The 12,915-nt window shown below is 38.3% G+C and overlaps 1 protein-coding gene across 3 annotated transcripts in view; it reads right to left on the bottom strand.

The window, feature by feature from the left end:
- The window catches only part of mRpL1 (mitochondrial ribosomal protein L1), a 468,615-nt gene that overhangs the window by 415,127 nt on the left and 40,573 nt on the right, over positions 1-12,915 (bottom strand). For 2 of the 3 annotated variants that reach the window (XM_090379615.1, XM_090379614.1), the window contains exon 2: positions 2,937-2,998. The exons of the other annotated variant lie outside the window; for it this stretch is intronic. In XM_090379615.1, coding sequence (XP_090235741.1) covers positions 2,937-2,990 — 54 coding nt within the window. In that variant the 5' untranslated portion in view covers positions 2,991-2,998. The remainder of the gene's footprint in view (positions 1-2,936; positions 2,999-12,915) is intronic. 3 annotated transcript variants of the gene reach the window in all.

The raw sequence follows: 12,915 nt of genomic DNA on the forward strand, positions 1-12,915 counted from the left end.
CTTGTTAAGTATAGAGAATAAGCGATATTTTGAACTAAAGGAACACACATCACATTATAAGTTTAACATTATGATCTCTTTATAATTGTTATGCTACAAACGTCATTAGTGTCTTACATGAACCACTGAGATGTTTTTGCCTCGACGGGATGTACTTGGAGTTTCCTACAACAGACAGCAAGCACGAAACTACACGAAGAACAACACTACCACTACTATTCAGCTAGTAAATTTACATTAAGAAGCTAACTATATATTAACGTAACGAGGAGTAAGCCAAATGTTACATGCCCTATTCTAAAAACTATACTTGTTTACTGAATGTACATCTTATTTGTCTTGTGTAATAAACCATGTTTTGTTTAACAACCTTTGCCTCATGATTACTCTCTGATGACACATGATTCCTTGAATGGATTACTGATAAAGAACTTTGTTAAGGCGGCGCTTTTGATTCTAGTCAAATAGAAAGGAATCAAAGGTGAAAATCACAACGCAATCTTGATGTTGCAGATTTGCTCAACGTCCATCTGAGTAAGTTTTTAGAACACGGGATTTGTCCTAACTAACTGCTAGACGATTACATGAAAGCCAGGTTTCTCCGGATGTAAATATTAGTGTAACTCTTGCAAAGAACATTTATTCCTAACTGACACATCACACTATAACTGAGAATTGTTGGAATACTAGCAAGTTTATACTATAACGGAGAAAAAAAAAAGACCTACGCAACAGTAGTATATGAATGCATTGTTACATTATATCTCGTATTGTGAATACCTTCATGAGTGGATGAGACATCGCACTGCTTTGAACAGTAACACTTCACCAGTGGAGAAGACATTACTTATTCGCCGCAGATACTACCACCCAGCAACAACAGGGCACCTGCCCACCGACTGATGAGTAAGCCAAGAAGCTTCAAAACTGTGCCGTCTGGGTGGTGGTATCTGCCAAGAATCAGTAACTTGTCTTATTCACTGGTGAAGCTTTACTTATTCAAAATAAGTAAAGATTGTGTGAAGGTACACACAATATACTCTTTCATACCCTTGGGCATTTAGCCAAGAAATATTTTTATATTATTCTTCTACTGTCTTTCCTCAGTTTGAGTTTATGCCCTCCCTGGTTTGTAACGAGCAAGAATAAGAATCACATCAGCATTCAGCCTGCTCAAACCATTCAAGGCCTTACACACCTCAATAAGATCACCTTGCAGGTGCCTAGTCTCCAGATGCTACAATTTGCAGAACTTAAGCCTTACATTCCTCTCACCAATGCCGTTGCACTACTGTGTACTCGTTTTAGCAACTCTACATCCTTCCTAAAATATGGCCTCCAAGACCTGTATGCAGTACTCAAGGCAGGCCAAATCATTGTCTTATACAAGGGGATAATCACCTCCTTATCCCTGCTAGCAAAATTACTGAATATCATTGACAAGAACTCATGCTCTGGCAGCCTGTCTGCACTGCTCAGAAAACTTCATATCTGACTGTACAATTACCCCCAGGTTTTTTTATTCTCCACTACCCTGATTGTAGTACCACAACGTTGGTAAATTTCATTGGGGTTACTGCTACCCACATGCAGTACTTTGCATTTGTCAACGTTAAACTTCAGTTGCCACTTCTCAGCCCAACTTTACTAGATCTTGTTGCTATAGCATACTGCCATTACTGTCATTAACAACCCAGCCAACTTTGTATCATCTGCATACTTCGACATTAAGCTTGATATACCTTCATCATCATTGATAAATATACAAAACAACAATAAGCCCAACATCAATCCCTAAAGGACTCCACTAATAACATTAGTGCATGAAGAGAAGTATTCATTGATTACACTCTGTCTTCTTCCACTCAAATATCCTTTTATCCGTTGTAGCAACTTGCCCTTAATGCCATACTGCTCCAATTTGTATAATAGTCTTCCATGTGCAACAGTATCAAAAGCTTTCCTGAAATCCAAGTATACCAGAACAGAAGTTGATTAAACTAACAAGTCTGTAATTACTTGTGTCATTTCTCTTTCCCTTTGATCCCACTATGTGAAGTGGAGATACATTTGTACATCTGGCGCCTCCGTAGCCAGGTGGGAAGAAGCAGCAGTGCGTAGCACACGCTTCTTGATTAGACCGGGGTTCGAGCCCATCATCACCACCAAATACGGAGGATGCGGAAAGGTCAGGGAATGACCACCGCATATCCCGGAGCAAATGGCCTTAGTTGCTAATGCTCCTAAAAAAAAAAAAAAAAAAAAATTTGCATATCTCTAGTCCATGGGGACCCCCCCCTGAGCAACAACGCTCTCATAATTATGGCTAAGGGTTTGCTTACTTCTTTTGCTGCCTCCTATAATATAACTGGACCCACCCAGGGTGCCTTTCTGATGTTTAACTTCAACAATTTCTCATCCACTTTGCTCTCAGTTGCTGAACTACACAAGGAGGAGGCCATAAATTTAAATTCAAGAATAATGGTTACAAAACAGATGTGCAGCAATTTGCCTTCAGCTAATGGGTAGCTGACTGTTGGAACAAACTTCTACTATTGTAGAAATGAGGTTTGAATAAATTAAAGGAAGAAAAGAACTTTCAGCCAGATGGAAGAGATGCCATAAAAAAGAGTTTATGCTTTCAAAATATCAAATACAACTGCTTAAGTTGGTGAAAGCTGTTTTCTAGAATGTGTTTATGGATAGGTAATAAGTAAATAAGAAGAATCCTATACATCAATAATAACTGAATCAAGTGGTAAATAACATTTGGTAAATAAGTTGTTTAATACAAGCTAACCTAAAAGTTAGCTATTAATGAATATTGGCATTATTTTAAGAAATAAATGAAAAACATAAAAATGACTAACTGTAAAATTAGATAACTAATTTTAAATATTAAAATTTTCTCTAAGATGGTTCAGAGACATTATTACCTGGTGAAAAACTAGCTGAGGAGTAACGGTACCAATACGCATCACAGTAGACATAATATATCCTACAAAATATAGAAGAATATGAAATAATAAATGAAATGAAATAGACATAATATATCCTACAAAATATAGAAGAATATGAAAGATGTCACAATTATCTAAAATAATCGTTTGAGAAGTATCGGTACGATCACCAGTTACTGAAAATAAAAAAAATGTAATAATATACACAATACATGAAGGAGTATTCAAAAGTAGCAGCAGCAGTGGCAAATAATGCAAGAAAGCAAACAGACAATCAGCCAAAAAAAATTAATTAAAAAAAAACTACACACTTCTCCCATCCATACCCTCCAAGAATTTGTCTAGTTCTTCCTTGAATTTATTCAAACCATCCACTTCAATATATGGAAGCCTGTTCCAACGATCAATCACCCACTGGCTGAAAGCAAACTTCTGCACATCTCTTGTGAAACTCAACTGAAATTTGTCTCCTCATGTGCAGTCTCAGGAAGAGGAACAATGCCAATCACATTCAGCTTACTCATTCCATTAAAAACAGCTTCAATCAGATCACCCAGAAATCAAACCACCCATTCAGCTTACCCGTGCCTTAAAAACAGCTCAATCAGATCACCCCAAAAGTGCCTAGTCCCCCAGAAGCTGCAATTTTCCGAACCAATGCCTTTTTAGGGAAGAAAACAATTTTGTTCACTTCAACAGTCTAGTTGGCCCTCTCTGGGGACTCTCATAAAAAAAAAAAACCCACTTGGTAGAAGTGATTACAGTGTACTGATGTGGAATTTAATTAAAGACAACATTGGCAAATGTAAAGGGAAAGGCATTTGCCTTTATAGACACCCGTTCCAGCAGATCTACATTCTTCCTAAAGCGAGGCCTCCAGACCTATATGCAATACTCAAGATGCAGCCTAACCATGGCCTTGTACAAGGGGATAATCACCTCCTTATCCAAGCTAGCAACGTTTCAGTACAGTAAACCCCCGCTATTCGCGGGGGTTACGTTCCTGAGAAATGTCGCGAATACCGAAAACGCGAATACTGAGTTATGGCTCCCATAGTAATAAAGGGGTTCGTTCCAAAGTATGAAATATATAAGAAAAACTAGTCTAAAATTTTGTCTATGTATGTATTATATGTACCTTCATAATATGACTATGTACATAGACAGTACATAGTGAAATGCAAGCATATGGCATCGAAATGAAAATAAGAAACAATTTAATATTAAATGTAATATTTATTAGAAATTTCAAACCAGCGCCTTTGCTAGCAAAAAAAAAACATCCCGCCAGTGCTATCACCAGTTTCGCTAAAGGAGTTTTGCCTTTTCGCGAATGATGAGTGAACTTAACGGAATTTTATTTTGAGTTCGGTCTTCTATCCACAGATTTAAAGCCTTTTCCATTTTTTCTAATTTAACATCACGAGTTACAGAGCAAATTTTTGAAGCAATTAGCGCGTTTTCACGGACACTACGGCGGATTTTTTCTTCCGATTTCTTGATTGATCGTACCGTTGACTCATTGATTTTATAATGTTTTTCCACTGAGGAGACACTTTCACCATTAGAAATTTTGTCTAATAACTCAATTTTATTCGCTAATGTTATCACCTTCTTTGATATTTTCACATTTCTCTTTTTATTCGTAGCCATATTTTTGTAAGGGTTAGAAAGAACTTGTCCACAATAAAGTCACTTTCTTCCGTTAACACACACTCGAAAAACTCTGTTTTACACTTCAAAACGGTAGAGATATCACTTTTGGAAGCATATCAATTTATAAATTGATAAATTTATTGTTTATAAGCATATAAATTAAAAGTAAACGACGAAACCTTCCATGACTAACACATACTGAACAAGGATTACCGAGAAACATCCACGCTCGCGATTTTTTCACCCCTCTCCCCCACCCACTGAGCGCTGTTTTGACCGGGAAAGATAATTTTAGCCACGCCCATGTTTTTTATGGCGGAAAATATTCACGGCGCTTTAAAATTCACATTTTTTTAGGTTTCATTTTATATTAAATCGGCGATCGCGAATACAGATACCGCGAATAGCAGGGGTTTGCTGTATATCATTTATGAAACCCTATGAGCTGTTCTGGCAGCAAGTCTGCACTACTCAGAAAATCATCTCTGACTGCAAAATTATCCCCAGGTCATTTTCATTTTCAACTAGCCTACTGTAATATGAAACAGTTGATAAGTTACCTGGGATTACTGTTACCCATACGAAGCACACTGCATTTGTCAAGGTTAAACTTCAACTACCATTTCTGCACCCATTGACCAAATTTTCCTAGATAGTGTTGAAATAACTCACCCTGGTTACTGACATTAACTACCCTGCCAACCTTTTTAATATCCGCAAACTTTGACATTAAGTCTAATATACTTTCTTCAATATTATTAATAAACATTGAAAATAACAATTGTGCCATCACTGAACCCTGAAGAACTCCACTGATAACATTAGCCCACAAAGAGCAGTACCCATTGATAACCACTCTGTCATCTTCCATTCAACCATCCCTTTATCCATAGTAGTAACTTCCACTTAATGACACATTACTCCCATTTATACAGCATTCTTTAATGTACATCAGTATTGAAAGCTTTCCTGAAATTCAAGTATATATCAAAATAATTTCTTGCATCCAGTTCCTTGGTCACTACATCAGATGTAACCTATCAGAGTGGTTAGACAAGACCACTCCTTATCATATCCATGTTGTGACTGCAGTATAATTGCATTTTTGTCCAGATGGTACTCCATTACTTCTTTAACCAGTGACTCCATTATTTTCCCTGGAACACATGTTAAGTTCACAAGTCTGTAATTACTCATGTCATATTTTGATCCACATTTGTGAATTGGGGATACATTTAAACATCTCCAGTCCACAGGGACATCCCCAAAAAACCAAGGATGCTCTCATAATTATGGCTAAACTGTTGCTTCTGCCTCTCTTAATATGAGAAGATATATCCCATACATCCAAGTTACCCTTTTTATGTTAGCATTAGCATTAGTAGAGGCATTTGATGCAAGAAAGCAAGCTTATGCAGCATCAGCCAAAAAAAAAAAAAAAAAAAAACTCTTCCACTTCACCCCTCTGTTCGTTTGAAATACCTGTCCAGCTGAGCCTTAAACTTATTTAGGCTATCAACTTCCACAACAAGGGATGGAAGTCTGTTCCACCAACCAACCACCCGGCTAAAGGCAAATTTCCGCACATCTATCCTACATCTGTCTTTCCTCAATTTGAATTTATGCCCTCTCAGGTGATTATTCTGAGCAAGAGGAAGAATCCCATCAGCATTAAGCATGCTCAAACCATTCAAGGCTTTATACACCTCTATCAGATCACCTCGCTGGTGCCTAGTCTCCAGACACTGTAATTTGCAAAACTTAAGCCTTTCTTCGTAGGAGCACCCCTTTGTTCCATTCACTAATCTTGTTGCCCTTCTCTGTACTCGTTCCAGCAGCTCTACATCCTTCTTGAAATGAGGCCTACAGACCTGTATACAGTACTCTAGGTGTGGCCTGACCATTGCCTTATACAAGGGAATAATCACCTCCTTATCCCTGCTAGAAAAATTCCTATATATCATTGACAATACACCATGAGCTACTCTTGCAGCCCATCTGCACTGCTCAGAGAACTTCATATCTGCCTGCACAACCACCCCCATGTTAAACTTCAACAATTACTATTCCACTTTCCTTTCAGTTATTACAAAGTCATTTAGTCTCTACTGGAGTTTGATAAACTTCTGGCATCCCCCTCCCCAAAAGAATTCCTCATGTGTGAATGTATGTCTAAAATACCTATTCAACAGTGGCAGATTATCACACAGGCGTATGAGACATACGCCTCAGGCCCCACATGCCCAGGGGGTCCCAAGCTGAAAAAAAAATTGTTATTTCATTTTAAAGCTTTAACTCACACAATGGTTTTATTTATATGAAAATCGAAAATGACGCGGTGTTAGAGGTGTGCAGAAATACTGTATATCGCCTGCCAGTGAGTGGTGAATTGCACACAGCCTTTGTGTACAGGTAATAACACATACAGGTCAGCACAGATTAGATTCTTATGTTTATTTATAATTTTTGTTCTATTTTTCTTATTATAGAAATAAAGTTTTAAATAAAAATCCGTGCCTTCTATTTATTCATTTAAATTTCAATATTTTAAAATTTTAGGTGGGCCCCAAACTTTGTTTGGGCCTCGGACCCCTCAAATGCATAATCCGCCACTGCTATTCATTTGAAAGCAATTTGCTGGAGATTTCAAGGAATGCTGGGAGTCATCATGAAACAAGTAAATAAATACATGGGCTGTGTTAGGGTAACTAAGAGTAAGAACAGGTACATGTATACTTGCATTAACACTATTAATAGTATTAGCCATATAGTGCAAGGAAGCCTGAGGCTTATACTGCACCAGCCAAAAATTTCTGAGTTACCCTGAGAGAGAGAGAGAGAGAGAGAGAGAAGTAAAAGGGAAACACCAAGAGAGAGAGAATGATGATATCCAGGTCAGGACCCTGGGTGTGCCAAGCCAGGTAAATTTGACAAATTTGAAGTCTAGTCAAGAATGGTGTAACTCAAATAACAAATATGGGGAGTACAATGTATATAGAAGAGAAAGATAGGAGAGGGGAGGGGAAGAATTATGGTCTTAGTTAAGAAGCACAAAGTTTAAGACAGTCATCTAGTTGACATGGGTGGCCAGCAAGCACAATGTTGAGTCGGTTTGGTGTGACATAAGCATTGGGAAAGCAAAAATAAGAATAGGAGTGTATTGTAAGCCTAAAGGCTCTGATGAGTAAAACAAACAAGTATACAGAGAATTAGAGTGGACCAGCAAATCAGAATGGGGATTTTAACTTTCCAGATATTGAATGGAACTTTTTTGTTGTACACTCACAGACTAGCAAGACTTTAGTGGGTTTATAGGATGACTGTTTTCAATAGCAACATAATAGAGAGGCAAAAGAGAAAGTAATATTCTTGATCTGATTATCAGATGTGACTATTCTTGCATTAAAAATCTGCAAATAAAAAACCACTATGTGGCAGTGATCACAGTGTATTGATTTGGGATTTACATAAAGATGTAACAACCATCAAGTGTAAAGGGAAAGGTTTTTGCATTTGTAAAAGTAACCACATTAGTCTCAGGCAGTTTTTAAATTAAGTGCAGTGGGACCAACTGATAATGTTAATATCAGCAAATTCTAAATGGAAATCATTCAAATCATAGAATGCTACTAGGCTTTTCATACCAAATAAGAAATGCTGTTTTAGGTATAGACCTAATGGATGTCATATGAATGAGACTTGTAGCAGAGAAGAAAAATGCATGGGAGGCATAGAAGCCTACGGTAGATAAAAACTAGTCTGTAATCAAGTCACAAAGGAAATCAGGCAAGCGAAGGCAGATTAGATTACAAGACATCTTTGGCAAAGGATACGTAGATTCATTTACTTATGAAAACACTAGAAGGAAAGGGATGAATCAAATTGGACCATTCAATATCGATAGTTTGACCAGAGCCGCATTAACACTACGGCAAAACTGGCTGTGGCCAGAGGGCCTCACACGAAGAGGACCTCATTTTCGGTGTAAATATTTTCTAAATATTTCTAATAATAAACCAAGAAAACGTGTAATATAAAAGCATTCTTAAACTTAACTAGGAGTTTAAATTTTATTCTTCTACCTTTTTATTGTTAAATAAGTGAAAACAGTTTCTATTAAAATTGTTTTTATTATTACTTTTTTTTCAAGTCAAAAAACAAAACATTTTTGACCTCTTTTAGTTTACATTTTTATCAAGGAATTGATAAAAACCAATGTAGTATTTATACACAGGGTGTCTCAAAAATATTGGTACAAACATTTAGGGGAGGCAGGTAACATCTGCAGGAATGTGAATCACACAGGAACCCATAACTGGAAACGTCACCGTAAGTCGGTACACGGCGCTGTTCATCAGTTCGCGAGAGAGAAAATTTCTGGTTTATTCATTCAAGCAGTAGTCGCCGCACGAAGAGCATGCATCAATATACGAACTGTGAGCTGGCAGACATGCACCTAGTGTATGGATTAGCAGAGGGCAATGGATAAGCCGCTCAACGAATTTATGGAGAACGCTTCCCAGACAGACATGTACCGGACCACCGTTTGTTCGCGTGTGCATCAAAATTTGTGCAATTATGGGTCATTTAGAGGTAACAGGAGTAGTGCAGGCAGACCACAATCGACGCAAACTCCCGCCATGGAAAAAAGTGTGTTGAATACCGTGCCAACCTCGTGTTGTTTGCCATTACAAGAATGCAAAATGGAATGACCTGTGAGACTTTTTTTCTTCTTTTCCTTGGTCAGATTACTGTTTAAAAACTTCTGATGCCAACTTTTGCTCAGATCGTGTCACTGAAATTATTATTGCAGAAATGGAATCCTTTATCCCACACTCCACTTTAAAATCTCTTCCTCTAAATAAACCTTGGTTTTCCAATAAATGTGCTAAGGCTGTTCAAGTGAAGAATGTTGCATATTGTAATTGGCTTGTTTCAATTCTCCAGTTTCATTTTCTGCCTATACCAAAGCTCGCAACAATTGTAAAGCAGTTATTAATCAGTCCAAACTAGAGTTTGAACAGGCTAAGAGTAGAAAATTTGCTTCTTGCCCTAATGGTAGCCGAGCTGTTGTTTGTTTGTTATTTGGTTTTTAGGAACATTAGCAACTAAGGCCATATTGCTCCAGGATATGCGGTGGTCATTCCCTGACCTTTCCGCATCCTCCATATTTGGTGGTGACTGGCTCGGACCCCGGTCTAATCAAGAAGCGTGTGCTACGCACTGCTGCTCCTTCCCACCTGGCTATGGAGGCGCCTGTACAGATTGGAGCAGTGCAGCATTTAGTGCAAGTTGCTGCTGTGGATAAAGGGATGGTTGAGTGGGAAAAGACAGAGTGGTAATCAATGGACATTGCTCTCCATGGGCTAATGTTATTACTGGAATCTCCGAGGGTTCAGCGTTGGGCCCACCGCTGTCTTCTATATTTATGAATGATATTAATGAAAGCATATCAGCCTTGATGTCCAAGTTTTCAAATGATACAAAGGTTAGTAGGGTGGTTAATGACAGCAATCACAGTATGCTACTGCAACAGGGCTAGAAAAGTTAGACAGATGGGCTGAGGAATGGCAATTGAAGTTTAACACTGATAAATGTAAAGTACTGCACAGCAGTACGGGTTAGCAGTAACCATAGAGTAAGATACCAATTGTGTGGTACTACACTCAGGCTTGTGGAAAATGAAAGATCGGGGGTAATTTTACAGTCAGATATAAGTGAGCAATGCAAAGAGGCTTCCACGACAGCTAATAGGGTCTGTCAATGATGTCTGTCTGCCATTTAGCAGTTGGCTGATTGCTGGAACAAACTACTATCTGCCGTTGTGGTGGATGGTAGTTTAAATAAATTCAAGGAAGAACTGTACAAACTTTATAAGCGAATGGATGGGTAAAATGGGAAGTTTTTTTTACTGATGCTATATAAGCTTGCTTTCTTACATGATATGCCACTACTAATGCTAATGCTATACAGGAATTTTGCTAGCAGGAAAAAAGTGATTTTACCATTGTATAAGGCAATGGTCAGTCCACATCTTGAGTACTATATGCGTATATACCATCAAAAAAAAATACTCCACGAGAAGGGTTCCAAGTTGGATGAATAGTGAAGTTGCCACATTACTTGAGCAGAAAAAGGTGGCATGGAAAGGTTACAGAGCAATAAATAGTACTGAAGCCTATAACAGCTACAAGGTGATGGGTAATAGAGCCACAGAAAAGGTTCAACAGGCAAAGGCAGTTTATGAGAAATCACCAGCAAACAGAGCAAAGAGGGGGGATAAAGAATTCTTCACATACATAAATGCCAAGAAGAGCAGGACAAACCAGATCGGAAGGGAAAGGGGATAGTAATAAATACACCAGCTGCCGTTGCAGATGAACTCAACAGTTATTTTGCATCGATATTTACAAATGAAAAGCCTTTTGTGGCAATGGGAAATTGTGGGAGCGAAGTTAAAAAATACGTAATTAATGATACTGAAATTTCGCAAGATTATTTAATGAAAAACCTTTCGAGCCTTCAGACCAGTATGGCTCCTGGAGCTGATGGAATATACCCTATAATCTTAAGGGAGGCAGCAAGCGAGTGCATTGAACCATTGAGGCTAATTATGCGAGCATCACTGGACTCTGGGGAGATTCCCTTGAATTGGAAAAGTGCAAATGTATCTTCATACATAAGGGTGGCTCTAAAAGTGAAGTTGGAAATTATCGACCTGTCAGTCTGACTTCAGTAGTAGGGAAAATCATGGAGGCAATGATCAAGGGTAGAATTCAGGATCATTTGGATCGAATTGAAATTCTCAAGGATACTCAGCATGGTTTTGTAAAGGGAAAATCATGTTTAACAAATCTGGTTCGCTATTTCGCAAGGGTCACTCACGAGCTGGATTTAGGGAATAATTTCGACCCTGTTTATTTAGATTTCAGCAAAGCTTTTGACTCAGTCCCACATGAGCGGTTGCTTTATAAGCTGGAACAGGTTGGAATCACTGGGAAAATCCTTAGATGGATAGAAGGATGGTTTCAGGGCAGGAGGCAGGGGGTTGTGATAAATGGCTATTCCTCAGATTGGGTTGATGTAAGAAGTGGGGTTCCCCAAGGATCAGTATTGGGACCACTTTTGTTTTTAATTTTCATAAACGACATTGATGAAGGGATAGAGGGCGTGATGTCTAAATTTGCAGATGATGTTAAAATTGGTAGAGTAGTTAATGATCACTGTCAAGCTGAGCTTCTTCAGAGAGACCTAGATAGACTTCAGGAATGGTCAGAAAAATGGCAGCTCTGCTTTAATCCAACAAAGTCTAAGGTATTACACCTGGGAAACAGTAATCCCAAAATAACTTATTCACTTGGTGGAGTTCAACTAAACCCAGTACTGGAGGAAAGGGACTTGGGTGTTACGATACGGTCAGACATGAAATTCTCTGAGCATTGTAAACAGGTTGCAAGGAAAGCCCATGGTGTCCTATCGATGATCTATCGAACTTTTGCAAGTAGAGATAGGGACGTGATAATCCCATTATATAAGGCATATGTTAGACCACACTTGGAATACTGTATGGAGTATTCCAAGTGTGGAGACCGCCACCTAAAGAAAGACATCGAGCTTCTTGAAAGGGTGCAAAGACGGGTAACTCGCCTGGTGAGAAGGCAAAAAGGGTGTACTTATGAAGAAAGACTTCGAATATGTGGGTTGCAGAGTTTGGAAACTAGACACCTTAGAAGAGATTTGATTGAGGTGTTTAAGGCTCTGAGAGGCATCAGTAAAATGAATGAGGACGAAATTTAAGATTATAAATGACACTAGAACTAGGGGACATAAATTCAAGTTACGGGGGGAAAATGTTTAGATTGGACTGCAGGAAGTTTTATTTTAGCCAGCGAGTTATAAATTACTGGAATAAGTTGCCTTCATGGGTGATACAGGCTGACCGTTTGGGGAAATTCAAAGGTCATCTGGATAGTACTTTCAGGTAAGGGAAGCACATAGGTTGATAGGTTTAATTTCCTTTTTTTTTTCTTTTTTTTTTATTAATTATTATTATTTAGTTATTTATTTTATTTTTATCATTGTTTTGTTCGGATTTTTTTTTTTTTTTGGCTGGTGCAGCATAAACCATAGGCTTTCTTGCACCATGCGGCCGTTACTAATACTAATAAGTACTCGATTAAATACATAATTGGATGGATACAGATCTGGAGGCCTCATTTTAGGAAGGATGTGGAGCTGCAGGAAAGAGTACAGAGAAAGGAAATGAGATTGGTGAGGGGGAACAAAGGGGTGCATTTAA

The sequence above is a fragment of the Mastigoproctus giganteus genome, chromosome 8 (genome assembly GCF_048544385.1).
Source record: "Mastigoproctus giganteus isolate SK-2022 chromosome 8, ASM4854438v1, whole genome shotgun sequence".
Classification (NCBI taxonomy): Eukaryota; Metazoa; Arthropoda; class Arachnida; order Uropygi; family Thelyphonidae; genus Mastigoproctus; species Mastigoproctus giganteus.